This window comes from Erinaceus europaeus, chromosome 8 (genome assembly GCF_950295315.1).
Source record: "Erinaceus europaeus chromosome 8, mEriEur2.1, whole genome shotgun sequence".
Classification (NCBI taxonomy): Eukaryota; Metazoa; Chordata; class Mammalia; order Eulipotyphla; family Erinaceidae; genus Erinaceus; species Erinaceus europaeus.
In genome coordinates, this window is record NC_080169.1 from 28,137,003 (window position 1) to 28,153,312 (window position 16,310).

The 16,310-nt window shown below is 36.6% G+C and overlaps 2 protein-coding genes across 2 annotated transcripts in view; both read right to left on the bottom strand.

Annotated features, from left to right (window-relative positions):
• The window catches only part of LOC103114303 (cytochrome b-c1 complex subunit 10-like), a 530,783-nt gene that overhangs the window by 129,956 nt on the left and 384,517 nt on the right, over window positions 1-16,310 (bottom strand). The window lies entirely within an intron of this gene.
• STK31 (serine/threonine kinase 31) overlaps window positions 1-16,310 on the bottom strand; it is a 115,019-nt gene that overhangs the window by 53,157 nt on the left and 45,552 nt on the right. The window contains exons 11-12 of the mRNA XM_007529046.2: window positions 12,426-12,548; window positions 3,467-3,646 (exon numbers count right to left, since the gene is read on the bottom strand). Of these exons, the coding sequence (XP_007529108.1) occupies window positions 3,467-3,646; window positions 12,426-12,548 (303 nt within the window). The remainder of the gene's footprint in view (window positions 1-3,466; window positions 3,647-12,425; window positions 12,549-16,310) is intronic.

Here is a 16,310-nt window from a genome sequence, read left to right on the forward strand (position 1 = left end):
ATAAGGGTGAAGCCTCAAAAAAATAAAATTTAAAAAAAGGCTACAGAAGTAACTCCAGTAATATGCAGACCTGTAAGACTTATCAGAAAAATAATTTAGAAAATTCATTGTTATGAGGGCAATTCAAAAGTCTCAACTGAAAATACAGGAACATATTCAGGACTTGAAAGATTTTCTCAGTAAGGAAATAGAAATAAACAAGAAAAAATTCAAGTGGAATTATAGGGTATGAAGAACACTTTGAATGCCTATCAGATTCAAATGGCAACTCTAGAAAGCATAGTCAGTAAGACATTAAAGATGATCAGGATTAGAGGATACAATGAACACAACTCTGTGAATTCAATAATGATGGAGAAGAAAAGCTTAGGGAAACTGATGCAACTCTCCATGAAATAGAATACTCCATTAGAAAGATGAAAGTGTGAATTATACAACTGCCAGAAAAAGGAAAAGAGGAAAAAGGATGCAGAGACTATATTCAAAGAAATCACAGCAGAGAAATTTCTAGACCAATATACACATCCAGAGATCTGAGAGAACACTCAAATTTCTAGACTCAAAATAGTCTGTACTAAGATACCTCATCATAAAACTATCAAAATTCAAGATCAGGGAACAGGTAGTGGCACACACACCTAGTTAAGTGAATACATTACAGTGCACAGGGATCCAGGCTCAAGCCCCTGGTTGCCACCTACAGGGGGATACTTCACCATTGGTCAAGCAGGGATGTAGGTGTCTCTAGCTCTTCCCCTCACTATCTACCCCTCCTCTTTCAATTTATCTGTCTCTATACAACAAAAAATAAATATAAATAAATTTTAAAAACTCAAGGTCCAAGAAAAAGTATCACAGCAGCTAGGGAAAGGGAGAATGTGGCATATAATGGTAGAGTTATATCAGGTTTTCATCAGATTTCTCATCACAAATTCTTGAGTCAAGAAGGAAGTAGTCTGACATATTCAAAGTACTAAAAGAAAGAAAGAAAGAAAGAAAGAAAGAAAGAAAGAAAGAAAGAAAGAAAGAAAGAATTGCCAGTGACAAATACACTACCCTGAAAAATTATCCTTCAAAGGTAGGGAAAAAATAAATCTGTTCTCAAGTTCAGAGGAATTAAAGGAATTTACTACCACCAACCCAACTTTACAAGAATCACTGAAAGTAGAAAAAAAAAGGTGGGGGCCAGGTGTTAGCTCAGCAAGTTAAGTGCACATGGCACCAAGCACAAGAACCAGCACAAGGATCCTGGTTTGAGCCCCCAGCTACCCACCTGCAGGGGGGTCACTTCACAGGTAGTGAAAAAGTCTGCAAGTGTCTACCTTTCCCTCCCCCTTTCTATATCCCCCTCCTCTTTTGAGTTCTCTCTGTCCTATCCAACAATGACAACAACAACGATAAACAATAAAAGAGAAAAAGATAGTCTCCAGGAGCAGTGGATTTGCAGTGAAGGCACCAAGCCCTGGTGATAACCGTGGTGACTAACATAACATAACATAACATAACATAACATAACATAACATAACATAACATAACATAACAAACTAGGCACCACATACACCATACACCAAAATTAACTCAAAATAGCCAATCTGGACATTAGACCTAAAACTATAAAATACACACAAAAAATCATTAATCAAACACTTAAAAGACCTTAACACCAAAGATACATTTGAAGATTCAACTCCATGAACATGTTAAACTAAAGCACTAAATGCTAACATTACAGTAACCAAAGTTTCTCTAAAACTGTAAGAGCTATGGTGGTTATCTTTGTAGGGGGAGGTTACAAAACTTAGGTGGTAGGTACAAGATGGAACTATACCCTGTAATTTTATAATCTTTTAAACCATTATAAAATCACTACTTTAAAAAAATATTTAAAGTCAAAAAAGTGTTTACAATCTTATAAACCAAAGTACATTACAAACAAAAATATTACAAAATTTAAAAGCAGGCTTTTCTAAACACAATGAGCACAATTTAAAAATGCAAAAAGACCACACAGACAAACAGTATGAGGGGAAATAAAATCAGGACAAGAGTAACAAATTTGAGGTGATGGAACACTAGTGGTAGGAAGTGTATGGAATTGCACCCCTCTTACACCACAATCTTGTCTATCATTATTAAATCATAATTTAAAAAGTATTTTAAAATAAGGGAATAGAATAGTTATAATAATTTTTAAAAACTGAGGATAAATGGTAAAGGGAACAATTTAACTAAAATCAGTTAAAAAGAAAAAAAAAACCCTGAATGCTCAGGTAGCACATTTTAATCTGATAGGTAGCAGGCAACAACAGCTCTTGATATGGAATAGATATGACTGCATATGGAAGTTGCTGATGATGTGTTAAGGATTAAGGCCAAAGGATATCCATCTCATGAAGAAAATGAAGATATTATCTAATCATAAAATAGACTTTATAGTAAGATGTTTAAAAAGTAAAATCAAGGTCACAAATTTCAATACATAACACAAAGATTATAAGCAGTCACTTTCATTGCAGAAATCTAGATTTGTGATCATGGATATTTGGATGTATAAAACAGCTATGGCTGTGGTCATGAAAGAAAAAATACATATGCTGTATTCATAAAAAGTATCAAAAGCAAAAGTTCTGGAAACAACAGAAAGTAGCTTGATAGTAAAGTTGTTTTTTCCCTAAAAAAAAGTAGAAATGCTTATTTGGAAATCAATCATACACATAAAACAAATGGCATCATAAATTTCCTGGTCTCACTAAAGAAGCTGTAAAATAGAATAGAGAATAACAAAACTGACCAAAATTGAACTACAATCCTAAATATATTATATAAAAACAATGCCCCCAAGCCTTTTGAAAAATTACATGTTGATCTTAACAGTAATAAAGACTAGTAGGGACAGACCATGGTGCACCTGGTTGAGCATATATGTTACAATGTGCAATGACCCAGGTTTGAGACCCTGGGCCCACCTGGAGGAGGAAATCTTTGTGAGTGATGAAGCAGTGTTGCAGGTGTCTCTCTGTCTCTCTCCTTATCATCCTCCTCTGTCTTGATCTCTGCCTGTCTCTATCCAATAAATGATTTAAAAAAATAATAAATACACAAAACACCTTTGATAACACCTACTATCACTAATAACCTCCACTTACTTTAAATATCCTAAAGATACAGAGGATATCTAAGACTTTAAAAACATGAACATTGCCAGACAAGTAAACCTTACGAATGACTAGCTAACCAACCAATGTTAAAATGAATGTCTTCCAATAAAAATATCAAAAAAAGAAAGCTCTATGGTCCTCTAAAGCACAAGTATATGTAAATTCTACACTCATTCATTGCAGTTCACATGTTCTCATTCCAACCCATTCTGATTCTCTCTCAGGAAAGAAAGGAATTCATTTGGGGGTGGGGAAGCTGTTATTTCCTGGTTTGTGCTATATCATCACTGGAAAAAAGCTTTTATTACCTTTAAGGTATTCTGGAACCATGCTACCAGACATTGTAGAGAAACATCTGTTTTACTTCTAACACTCGTGAACTCCTCTCGTTTATTACACTTCCAGTCATAAAATTCCTTAAGTATTTCTTCAGAGTATGTCCCTTCTTTGGCCTGTCCATATATTGCTTCTAAAGATACTGACAAATCCTGTGGAGACATTATTTTATTAAAGTTCATTAGCTTCTGAATAAATCAAACTATCATTATTAACTGATGATATAATACACCTACAGAAACCCCATAAACTCCACCAAAAGCTAGTAAAAATAAGAAATTCAGTAAATTAGCAGGTTATAAAATCAATACACATAAATCTGTGGCATTTCTACATACAAATGATGAATCAGAGGAAAGAAATGAAGAACTCAATCTACAACAGAACCCAAAAAGATAAAATACCTTAGGGTGAATCTTACAAAGGAGGTGAAGGATCTTTACAATGAATATTATAGAACACTGTTAACAGAAATTGAAAATAACACACAAAAATGCTAGGGTGTTAACTTGTTTCTGCACTGGAAAAATAAATACTATTAAAATGGCCTTCCTACCAAAAATAATTTACATATTCAATGCAACCTCTATTAAAACCCCAATGACATTTTTAAGAAACTTGAAAAACTTATCCAATAATTTGCATAGAACCATGCCAAAGCACTAAGAAAATAGAAGAAGAAAAAACAGAAGAGTAATCGTCACCAACTTCAGTGTATACTACAAAGCAATAGTAATTAAAACTGCTTAATACTGGAATAAAAAATGGGATACTTGGATCAATGGAACAAAATCAAGACCCCATAAATAACACAGACATATACAATCATCTAATAATATTTGACAAAGGGGCCAAAACAATCCAATGTGAAAAAGAAAGTCTCCTCAACAAAAGGTACTAAGAAAATTCAACAGCCATCTATATAGAAAAGCGAAACCAGACCACCACTTAACACTATGCACCAAAATTATTTCAAAATTGGATCAAAGACCTAGATATTAGACCTGAAACAATAAAACACATATAAAAAACATTAGTAAAACTTATTATAAAAATGTTAAAAAAAACATTAGTGAAAGACTTTGGGACCTTAACATAAAAGAGGTATTAGGAAACTCAACCCCATAGGCATGTGAAATGAAAACAAGATTAATAAATGGGGCTACATAAAACTAAACAGCATCTATACATCAAAAAAAATCTATGCAATGATGACCAAGAAACTCAGTGATTGGGAAAAATATTTGCATGTCACACATCAACAAACAATTGATATCAAACATCTATTAAGAATTCATACAGTTCAACAAGGAAAACAGTGAAATAACCATTTTTTATAGCTGAGCAGTATTCCATTGTGTATATACACAACTTGCTCAGTCACTCATCTATTGTTGGATACCTGGGTTGCTTCCAGTTTGGGGCTATTACAAATTGTGCTGCTAAGAACATAGGAACACAAATCTTTTTGGATGGTTGTGTTTGGTTCCTTAGTATATATCCCCCAGAGGAATTGCAGATTCATAGGGTAGGTCCATTTCGAGCCTTCTGAGAGTTGTCCAGACTGCTTTCCACAGGAGTCAGACCAACTGACATTTCCACTAGCAGGGAAGGAGGGTTCCTTTGTCCCCACAACCTCTCCAGCATTTGTTGCAGCTACCTTTGCTGATGTACGACATTCCCACAGGAGTGAAGTGTTATCTCATTGTCTTTATTTACATTTCTCAGACAATGACTGACTTGGAACATTTTTTTCATGTTTGGTAGCCTTGTGGATCTCATCTACCATGAACATTCTATTCATATTCTCTCCTCACTTTTGGATGGGGTCATTTGTTTTTGTTGTTGCTGAGTTTGGTGAGTTCTTTATATATTTTTGGCTATTAGCCATCTTGCCTGATGGCATGTAAAGATCTTCTCTCACAACTTTCGCAGTCATTCATCTGTTCATGGGCATCTGGGTTGTTTCCATATTTGGGCTATTACAAATAATACTGCTATGAACATATGTGTACACATATCTTTTTGGATGGGTGTGATTGACTCCTTACGATATATCCCTAGGAGAGGAATTACTAGGTCATAAGGAAGATCCATTTCTAGCCTTGTGAAGGTTCTCCAGTCTGATACCTATCTACAGGGGCTGGACCAACTGACATTCCCATCAACAGTGCAGAAGGGTTCCTTTGTCCGCACAACCTCTACAGTATTTGTTACTGTTACTTTTTCTGATGTATGACATTCTCACAGGGGTGAGATGGGATCTCATTGTTGTTTTTATTTACATTTCTCTGAAAATCAATGACTTGGAGCAGTTCTTCATATGTTGGCCTTTTATATCTCTTCTACAGTGAATATTCTGTTCATATCTTCTCCCCACTTTTGAATTAGGTATTTGCTTTTCTGTTGCTAAGTTTGGTGAGCTCTTCATATATTTTTGGTTATTAGCCTCTTGTCTGATGTATGGTATATAAAGAAGATCTCTCATTCTGTGAGGGGTCTCTTTCTTTGGATAATGTTTGGATGTACAGATTTTCAACTTGATGTAGTCCCATTTTTGTTTTACTCTCCCTTGCAGTTGGGTTTGTATCATCAAAGATGTCCTTGAGATTTAGGTGGGAAAGTGTTGCACTAATTTTTTCCTCTAAGTATTTGATAAGTTTCTGGTCTAACATCCAGGTCCTTGATCGATTTGGAGTTGACTTTTGTTTCTAGTGAGATAAAGTGGTTCAGTTTCATTCTTCCACATGTTTCAACTCAGTTTTTCCAGCACCATTTACTGAAGATACCCTCCTTTCTCTAGTAGTTTGGGTTTCCTTATCAAAAATTAGATGTCTACAGGTGTGGGGATTTATGTCTAGGCTTCTACTTCTACTCCACTGGTCAGTATATCTATTTCTTTTTTTTTTTTTTTTAATTTTTTTTTATATTTATTTTATTTATTTATTCCCTTTTTGTTGCCCTTGTTTTATTGTTGTAGTTATTATTGTTGTTGTCGTTGTTGGATAGGACAGAGAGAAATGGAGAGAGGAGGGGAAGACAGAGAGGGGGAGAGAAAGATAGACACCTGCAGACCTGCTTCACCACCTGTGAAGCGACTCCCCTGCAGGTGGGGAGCCGGGGCTCGAACCGGGATCCTTATGCCGGTGCTTGTGCTTTGCGCCACCTGCGCTTAACCCGCTGTGCTACAGCCCGACTCCCCAGTATATCTATTTCTGTTCCACTACCAGGCAGTTTTGATTATGATGGTCTTATAATATAGTTTGAGCTCTAGGAGTGTGATGCCACCATTTCTCTTTCTTTTCCTCAAAATTGTTTTGGCGATTCTAGGTGTTTTCTTGTTCCAGATAAATAATTGCAATTTTTGTTCTATTCTCTTAAGTAAACTTGTTGGGACCTTGATGGGTATCGCATTAAATTTGTATATGGTGTCAGGCAGGGGAAGTCAACCCCTCACCTTCATTACTCAGGTGAGACCTTTCCTTTCTCACAGGATTCTCTAACTCCATTTCAAATGGTTAACTTTCCTAACAAAGCCCCAAAATATAGACCAGGTCCCATGAGAAAGGGCATATTTGCACATGTATCCATAAGTTAGGGCAAAATATATACCAGAAAGCAAAAATGCACAACAGTCTGCAGTGAGTTAATAAATAAAGCTAGTAGGAAGACCTAAAAAGACACCATAAACTTCCTTATGAAACAGTTTCTACTTAGACCTAGATACTCCCCTCACCTACTTCCTATTACACTTCCCCAGTCACTCCAAAGCTAACCTTATCAAAGTAAAGACTACAAAAGCTAAATAAGGGCAAGAGACTGGCATACTTTAATGATGACTCTTTAGTCACTATCAAGCCACCCCATCATCCAGTGCCCTAGTTGGGGAGTCCTGAGATTCCCAAACAGACAAGATGGGCCTAGACCTCGACTAGATCCCTCTCTCCATTGTCACTGGTCATCTCCAGCAGGAACAAGACAATGAACCCCTCTGTGGACCCCCATAGGACCCTGCCCTCAATGTGAATGAACAATGGCAGAGTGTTCCATCCTTCGAAGTGAGGCTAGATAACATACTCTACCACCTGAGGAAGATGGGTCCTGAAATTGGGGCAGCTTGAAATATGTTCCTACTCATGACCACAGAATGTGAACTCAAACCTGCAGAGATGCAGAGGTTACATAGGCTCCTAAGCTGAATATGGGCCCCAGATCAAATTGATGGAGTTTACAGTCAGCAATATTTATACACCTTTCCCATATTTGGGAGCTACTCTCTTCTCTGATCCAGCTTTCTAGCCCTTTTTTTCCAGCCACGACATCATCTCCCCATACAATAACTTGGATCCACCTGCATATCAGACTTCAGGCTCAGGAAGAAACAAATACAGTCATGGGCCCTTCGGAATATAATTAAAATACGCCTATTAGCTAACTTCAAAACAGAGACCCCAAATCTTCATCTGCAATATTCTTGCCTTAAGGTTCATGACTAGTGAACAATGTTTTTGGCTTTATATGTTAACTCTTTTTTCAGCCACCAGGATCCAGATACCACCATGATGCCAAACAGACCTCCCTGGGTAGATGACCAACCCCACAAATGTGTCTTGAGCCCAGTTTCCCTAGAGCTCTTCCCCACTAAGGAAAGCGAGAAACACGCTGGGAGTATGGATCAACCTGCCAGTGCCCAGGTTCAGCAGGGAAGCAGTTACAGAAGCCAGAACTTCCACCTTCTGCACCCCATAATGACCCTGGGTCCATACTCCCAGAGGGTTAAAGAATAGGAAAGCTATCAGGGGAGGGGATGGGATACTGAGTTCTGATGGTTGGAATTGTGTGGAGTTGTAGCCCTCTTATCCTATGGTTTTGTCAGTGTTTCCTTTTTATAAATAAAAATTTTTTTTTAATAAAGTGAAAATAGAAAAAAAAAGTTTGTATATGGCTCTGGACATAATATACATGTTTTCTTCCAATCCATGAGCATAAGATAACTCTCTTTCCATTTATTGGCATCATTTTCTATTTCCTTGAATAATGACTCATAGATTTCAAGTTTTTCACTTCTTTGATTAGGCTTATTCCTATATATTTTATTGACTTTGTTGCAAAGTCAATAAAATATATACTGAATGGGAGTGATTTCTGGATTATCTTCTTCTGACCTAGTGTTTGCAAAAAAGAATGCCACTGATTTTTGTATGTTAGTTTTCTAACCTGACACCCTATTATATTGCCTAATGATTTCCAGAAGCTTTCTGCTGGGATTCTTTAGGCTTTTCTATGTATACTATCATATCATCTGCAAACAGAGGTCAACTTCTTCCTTTACAGTCTGTATTCCTTTGATTCCTTTTTCTTGCCTGATTGCTATGGCAAGAACTTCCAACACTGTTGAATAGTAATGTGATAGTGGGTAACCATGTCTAGTTTTTTGCCATTGAGTATGCTGTTGGCTACAGGTCTACTATATATGGACTCCACTATATCAAGCAATTTTTCATCTATTCCTATTTTTTTTTAATCAGAGCACTGCTCAGCTCTGGCTCATGGTAGTGCAGGGAATTGGACCTGGGACCTTGGAGCTTCAGGCATGAGAGTCTCTTTGCATAACCATTATGCTACATAACCCCACCCTAGTCCCATTTTTTTGTAGTGTTTTGATCAAGAATGGATTTTGTCAAAGGTTTTTTCTGCATCTATCGAAATAATTATGTGGTTTCTGGTCTTGGTTTTATAGGTATGGTGGATCACGTTGATTTACATATATCAAGCCAACCTTGCATCCCTGGGACAAACCCCACTTGGTCATGATGAACAATCTTTTTAAAAAACACTATTCTATCCGGTTGGCCAAAATTTTGTTCAATATTTTAGCATCTGTTCATCAGAGATATTGATCTGTAGTTCTTTTTTGTTGTATCCCTGTATGCTTTTGGTATCAGGGTGGTGTTGGGAGGGAGCATTCCTGTGTCTTCAATCTTTTGAAAGAGCTTTAAAAGTATAGGTATTAACTCTTCCTTGAAAGTTTTGTAGAATTCATTTGTAAAACCATGTGGTCCAGGACTTTTACTCTTGGGAAGGTTTTTGATAACTTTTTAAATTCCTTTAGCCTTGGTTGCCTTGTTCATATTTTCTAGTTCTTTAAATTTGCAAGTTTGTAGGTATCTAGGAACTCATCCAGATTCTCTAGCTTGGTGGCAGACAGTTGTTCACAGAACATGGTATTTTGGATTTTGGTGATGTCTGTTATGGTATCTCCTCTTTCATTTACAATCCTTAAGTTCTCTCTCTCTCTCTCTCTCTCTCTCTCTCTCTTCCTCTCCCTCTCCCTCTCTGATTGTGGCTAAGGATTTGTTGATTTTGTTTACTCTTTTGAAGAACCAGCATTTAACTTCATTGACCTTTTGTATGGTTCTCTTATTTTCAATGTTATTAATTTTAGTTATTTCAGTACTTCTGGATCTTTTAGGGTTCTTTTGTTCCTCTTTTAAGTCCTTAAGGTATACAGTGATGTTGTTTGAGCTTTTTCTTGTTTCCTATTGTGTGCTTGTATGGCTATGAACTTAAATCTCAGTAATGCCTTTGCTGGGTCCCAAATATTTTGATAGCTTGTGTCTTCACTTTAATTGACCTCGTGAAACATTCTGATTTTCTTCCTTAATATCCTCTTTGACCCAGCAGTTGTTAAGTAGTGTACTGTTATGGTTCCACATTTGTGGACTTTTATTTTTATTTTTCCTTTTGTTACCCTTGTTTTTCATTGTTGTTGTAGCTATTACTGTTGTTGTTACTGATGTTGTTGTTCCAGTTTATTAGGGGTGAATGACCCTGAAAATGTCCAATAGTTTTAGTTTAACTACCTCTTCATTTAACTCCGTTTATTAAATTTTCTTCCTAGATTATATGTCAGATTGAGAAAGTGGGGTGTTGAAGTCTCCTACTATTATTTTGTTGCTATTGATATACTGCTGTAGTTCTTCCAGCAGAGTTATTTAGATGGCCCCTCACTGGGTTCATAGATGTTAACAATTGTTAAATCCTCTTGGTTTACTACCCCTCTGAGCATTTAGTCTCCATCTTTATCTTTTATTTCTTTAAAGTCTGCTGTGTCAGATATAAGAATAGCTGTTCCTGCTTTTTTTATCTATAGCTTTCCATCCTTTCACTTTGAGTCTGTGTTTGTCTTCTTGAGTCAGGTGGAATTCCTGCAGACAGCATATGGTTGGGTTATATTTTCTGATCCATCTTCCTACTCTGTGCCTTTTAATGGATAAATTCAGGCCATTGACATTTACTTATACTATAGATTTAAGATATTTTAATACCATTATTCTAGACTTTTAGAGTGTTCTGATATATAGGATGTTTTTGGTGATGTTGTCATTGTTTATATGAGACCTTTTAAAACCTTTTGCAGGGCAGGTTTGTTGACAGTTGACTCCTTCAACTGTTGCTTGTCTGAGAACGTTTTTATGCCTCCATCTAGTCTGAATGAGTCTAGCCACATCTTGCCATTCTCTTCTGCCTTTAGAGTTTATGTGGAGAAATCTGCTGCTAATCTTATCAGTTTTCCTCTGTAAGTGACTCTGCTTTTCTCTTGCAACCTTCAGAGTCCACTATCCTTATTCCTTTTCATTTTATATCTGATGTGTTTTGGTGTCTTTAGGTCTGGGTCAATTCTGTTTGGTAAGCTCTGGGCTTCTTGAACCTTTGTGTCCTTTATGTTGTTTAGAGTATGGAAGTTCTCAGCTATTATCTCCTGTAGCATGTTTTCTTCCCCTTCCTCTTTCTTCTTCTGGTCAGCCAATAATGCAGCTATTATTTCATTTGAAATCATCCCATGTGTCTCTGTTGTTGTATTTCTTAATCTCATTTAGGTCTCTTCTTTCTTAGTTTTATCTAGTTCATCCTCAACCTTCTTAATTCTGTTTTTCTGCCTCACTTATTCTGTTCTCTCTCCCCTCTGCTGTTTTCTGTAACTCAACTATTTTGTTACACTGTTTAGATACTGTATTAGCTTGCTCAGATAGTTGTGTTTTTAACTCAGCTACTTCAGCTCTCTAATTACCTGGAGATAACTTGGTTTCTTTCAGAATCTCATTTGTTGTTTCCCCATTTCTCATATTACTTTCAAAAGCTTTTCTCACTCCTGTGATTATAGCATCATTTATTGTTTGGATGTTGTTCTCATTTGCTTCTACCTGTTTGGGATTTCTTTTCTAGGCTTTTGTTCTGGCTCATTTCTCCAATATTTCTTTTTGGTATGACCGTTATATTTGGTTTGTTACAAAATTTACACAGATTTCCTGGGTGTTGCTGTTTATATATGGCGTAGTGGTTTCTGATCAATTGGTTCCTGATCCCTTAAGTTGGTTGCCTCCTGACCTTTTGTGTGTTTCAAGAATAGGTATAGCTGTTTGTTTAATGTTGATACAGCTACTTTTGGAAGACAGAATGTAGGATCTCTTGTGTTCAAATTGAAAAGAGAAGAGGATGACTGGAACAGCAAGAAAGTATATGCTTATGCTGAGTACAGCTTCAAAATTCTTCGAGGGTGCCTCCCCCACTACTTTTGTCTACACTGATCACACTTGCCTAGATTGACTAGTCTCTAAACAAGGTACTTAAGAGTTTACAGTTGCAATTTTTTTTCACAGCTGCAAATTTTAATAGCTATTTTTTTCTCAATCCCTGAGGTGAAACATAGTAGCTATTAAGCCTTTGTTATATTGACAGTAGATTGTCTGATTTATCTTCCCTGAAGGTTCTATTTATATACACAGATATGCATAAAATACATTAATGTTAATTTTAACTCAAAAATAGCCACTACAACTATTTTAAATACCAAAACTGGCAATGTTAATTTCACCTATCAAGTAATAAAACCTGATTTAGTGTATATTTAATAGATTTTAAAATTCCAACCTGCAATGTTTTCAAACGTTTAGTAAGAGGCAACTCATCTACTTCCAGAATAAAAACTTCTACTGCCATGTATAGCTTCTGTTGTATTTCATTTCTTTCAGCAATCAAAATATTCCCTTCATTCTAGAGGAAATGAAAAAATAATAACCATCACTAATATATCATATTCTTTCACAACTATGATTAAAAACAGATATTCTAAAAGTAGCAAAAATTTATATAGCACTTTCCAATATATTAGCATGTAGGAAGAACACTTCTCAGATGACCAAACTGACAAAAAAAGACAAACTCAACAATTCTGCTCTGCTGATCTTGTTTCTTGTTATTTCTACAATATATTTTTCTTTGAAAATTACATAATCTTCTATGATTAAATTACATACTCTTCCCATCTCTTAGTTCCTCAGATTTAGTTTAAATTCCTCCAGGAAAAACTTCTAATGCACCCAAGAGGCTATATCTGGCAACAAGTATGTGAGAGATATCCGAATACCCTAAGCATTATCTTTATTATACCACTTACCAAACTACATTGAAAATATCTATATTCCTGTCTTTTACTCAAGAGAAATAAACAGCATCATGTACTAAACAAATCTGTATCTCAATTACCTATAAATGTTTGATACATAGATTGAAAAGCTTGAATTTTAGATATTCTCTCTGTAAGGTAAACAAGTTGTGTTTTTCTACTTGTTTCTGTTTTTTACTTTTTAGAATTGTTTTTTGAGGTGACCTTAGTTTAGAAGTCTACAAATGTTTAGGGAGAGGGAGATAGCATAATGGTTATGCAAACAGACTTTCATGCTCGACGCTCCGAGGTACCAGGTTCAATCCCTTATACCACCATAAACCAAAGCTGAGCAGTGCTCTGGTAAAAATAAATAAATATAACAAAACAGAATCAGATGTTTTAGAAATAGTTTCTTACATTTTCCTATCTTTATGACACCTCCAGCACCAATATCCTTTCACTACTGTTGAATGATCCACCTCCCTGTTTGCAGACCTTCACCCAACCCTTTTTTTATTATTTTTATTTATAAAAAGGAAACATTGACTAAACCATAGGATAAGAGGGATACAACTACACACAATTCCCACCACCAGACCTCCATGTCCAATCCCCTCCCCTGCTAGCTTTCCTATTCTTTAACCCTCTGGGAATATGGACTCAAGGTCACTGTGGGATGCAGAAGGTTGAAGGTGTGGCTTCTGTAATTGCTTCCCGTTGAACATGGGTGTTGACTGGTCGACCCATACTCCCAGCCTGCCTCTCTCTTTCCCTAGTGGGGAAGGGCTCTGGGGAAGCAGAGCTCCAGGATATATTGATGGGGTTGTCTGTCCAGGGAAGTCTGTTCGGCATCATGCTAGCATCTGGAACCTGGTGGTTGAAAAGAGAATTAACATACAAAGCCAAACAGATTGTTGACCAATCATGGACCTAAAGGCTAGAATAGTGCAGGTGAAGAGTTGGGGGGGGGGGGGTTTTCTCCATTTTGTAGATAGCTAATAGGCATATTTTAAGTTATATTCCAAAGGGCTTGTGGCTATACTAGTTTTTTTTTTTCTTTTTGCCCCTGAGCCTGAAATCTGATATGCAGGTAGATCCAAGTTATTGTCTGGGGAGATGATATCATGGCTGGAAAAAGGACCAGAAAGCTGGATCAGGGAAGAGAGTAACTCCCTAATATGTGAAAGGGGTATAAATATTGTTGACTATAAACCCCATCGATTTGATGTGATCTGGGACCCATAATTAGCTTAGGAGCCTGTGTGACCTCTGCATCCCTCTGGATCTGAGCTCACATTCTGTGGTCATGAGTAGGAACATTTCAAGCTGCCCCAATATCAGGACCCATCTTCCTCAGGTGTAGCATAGAGTATGTTGTCCATCCTCCCTTCAGAGGATGGAACACTGTCTACCATTGTTGATCCAAGTTGAGGGCAAGGTCCTATGGGGAGCCCCAAAGGGGCCTACTATGTTTTACTCTGATATAAATGACCAGTAACAATGGAGGGATTTATTCGAGGTCTAGGTCCATCAAGTATGTTTGGGAATCTCAGGACTCCCCAGTTAGGGCCCCAGCTGATGGGTACCCCAATCCTTTTCTTAAAATCAGTTCTACATTGAATCCATAGGCTTAGTTGGGCTTTGCATATTTTGTATGATTTGTATGTTTACTCCTGATTGATGAATTCATTCTATATTTTCATTTTCTCTAAATCTCTTTAATATTTTCTTTAATGAGGGTTTATGGTGGTACAGGGGATTAAATCTGGGGCTTTGGAGTCTAAGGCATGAGAGTCTCTTTGCATAACCATTATGCTATCAACCTTCTTCCCTGTTTTAGTATTTCTTGTAGGGATGGGTTAGTGGCAGTAAATTATTTTAGTTACAGCTTGTCTGAAAAGCTCTTCGCATCTCCTACAAAACTGATTTACAACCTAGCAAAATAAAGCATTCTTGAGTGGAAGCTTTTTCCACTAAAAACTTTAAAGAACCTCTCAGTCCTTTCTATCCTTTGAGTTACTGTTCAAAAATCAGCTGAAAGTCTTATGAATTTTCTGTTATAGATGACTCTGCTTTTTTTAACAATCTTTAGGATCCTCCCTTTAGCCTTGATCTGTAATTTTAATTATGTGTCTTGAAAAATATATGTTTATAATCATTTTTCTTGGGGATATTTGAGCATCCTACATTAAACCAGATAATCTTCCAACTATAAAAACAAGTGAAAGCAATCTTTTTCTCAAAAACATACATCTCATGTTAAAGAACTGAGCAAAATACATAAATGAACATAACAATACTGAGATCCAAATTAAGTGCTATGAGGTAAAATGGCAACTCTGAGTAGATTATGCCAACTCCTTTAACCTGGTAAGATCTTTCCTAAAAATAGGACTACCTATTTCCATTTCAAATGGTGCATTTTTTAACAAAGTTGCAAATCCTTGCTATTTATGGCTTAGGGTACTGGGTAGATAGCTACTGCCTTGGATACTGGGTACATGTATACATGTATCCATAAATTAGGGGCAACTATATACTTTAAAATAAAAGTGCTTAATAGTCCTCTGTGATTAGACTTAGACCTAAAGAGCGGGGCAATCTAATAGAATAGCCTAAAGAAGGAACCATAAATTCTCTAATCAAATATTACTTGGTCTAATACACCCTACTTCACTTCCTTTAATAACTCTATCTACTTAACTAACTGTACAAAAGAAAGTAAGATTTACTCTTCCATCTTTTAATCCATTCCAATAAGGCATCAACATTATCCTAACCCCTTGACAATCTTTAGAAGAAACATTATATAACTTGAGATAAATTTAGACCACCACTAAAATCCTAGGTCTATTTCCTCCCAAACTTGAAGATAGACCCTGTAAACCTAATACTACCTTGGATATAACAAATGGCACTCAATGCTTTGACAAATGAAAGAAAAGTCTAGACTCATCAAACAAAGAAAGAACTACCAAAGATGGACAAGGGGTGGCAAGAGATGCCATACCTGGCTAAGCACGCATATTATAGTGCTCAATAACCCTGCCTCAAGCCCCTGGTCCCCACCTGCAGGGTGAAAGCTTCACGAGGAGTAGGGTTACAGGTGTTCTCTCTCTACTCCCCTCTACCCCCCCTCAATTTCTGTTTGTATCCAATAATATAAATAAATAAATAAGATGGAAAAGAGCAAGAGACTGGCTCACCTAATGATGGCCATTTTGGCCAATACCAGCCCACCTCATCACCTGGGGTCCTAATCAGGAAACCCCTATAGATCTAGACCTCCAACAGATCCCTTGCTTTACCATCACAGGTCTCTTCCACTAGGAATCCCCCCCTGCCTTTTTTGTTAGTTATTTAATAAT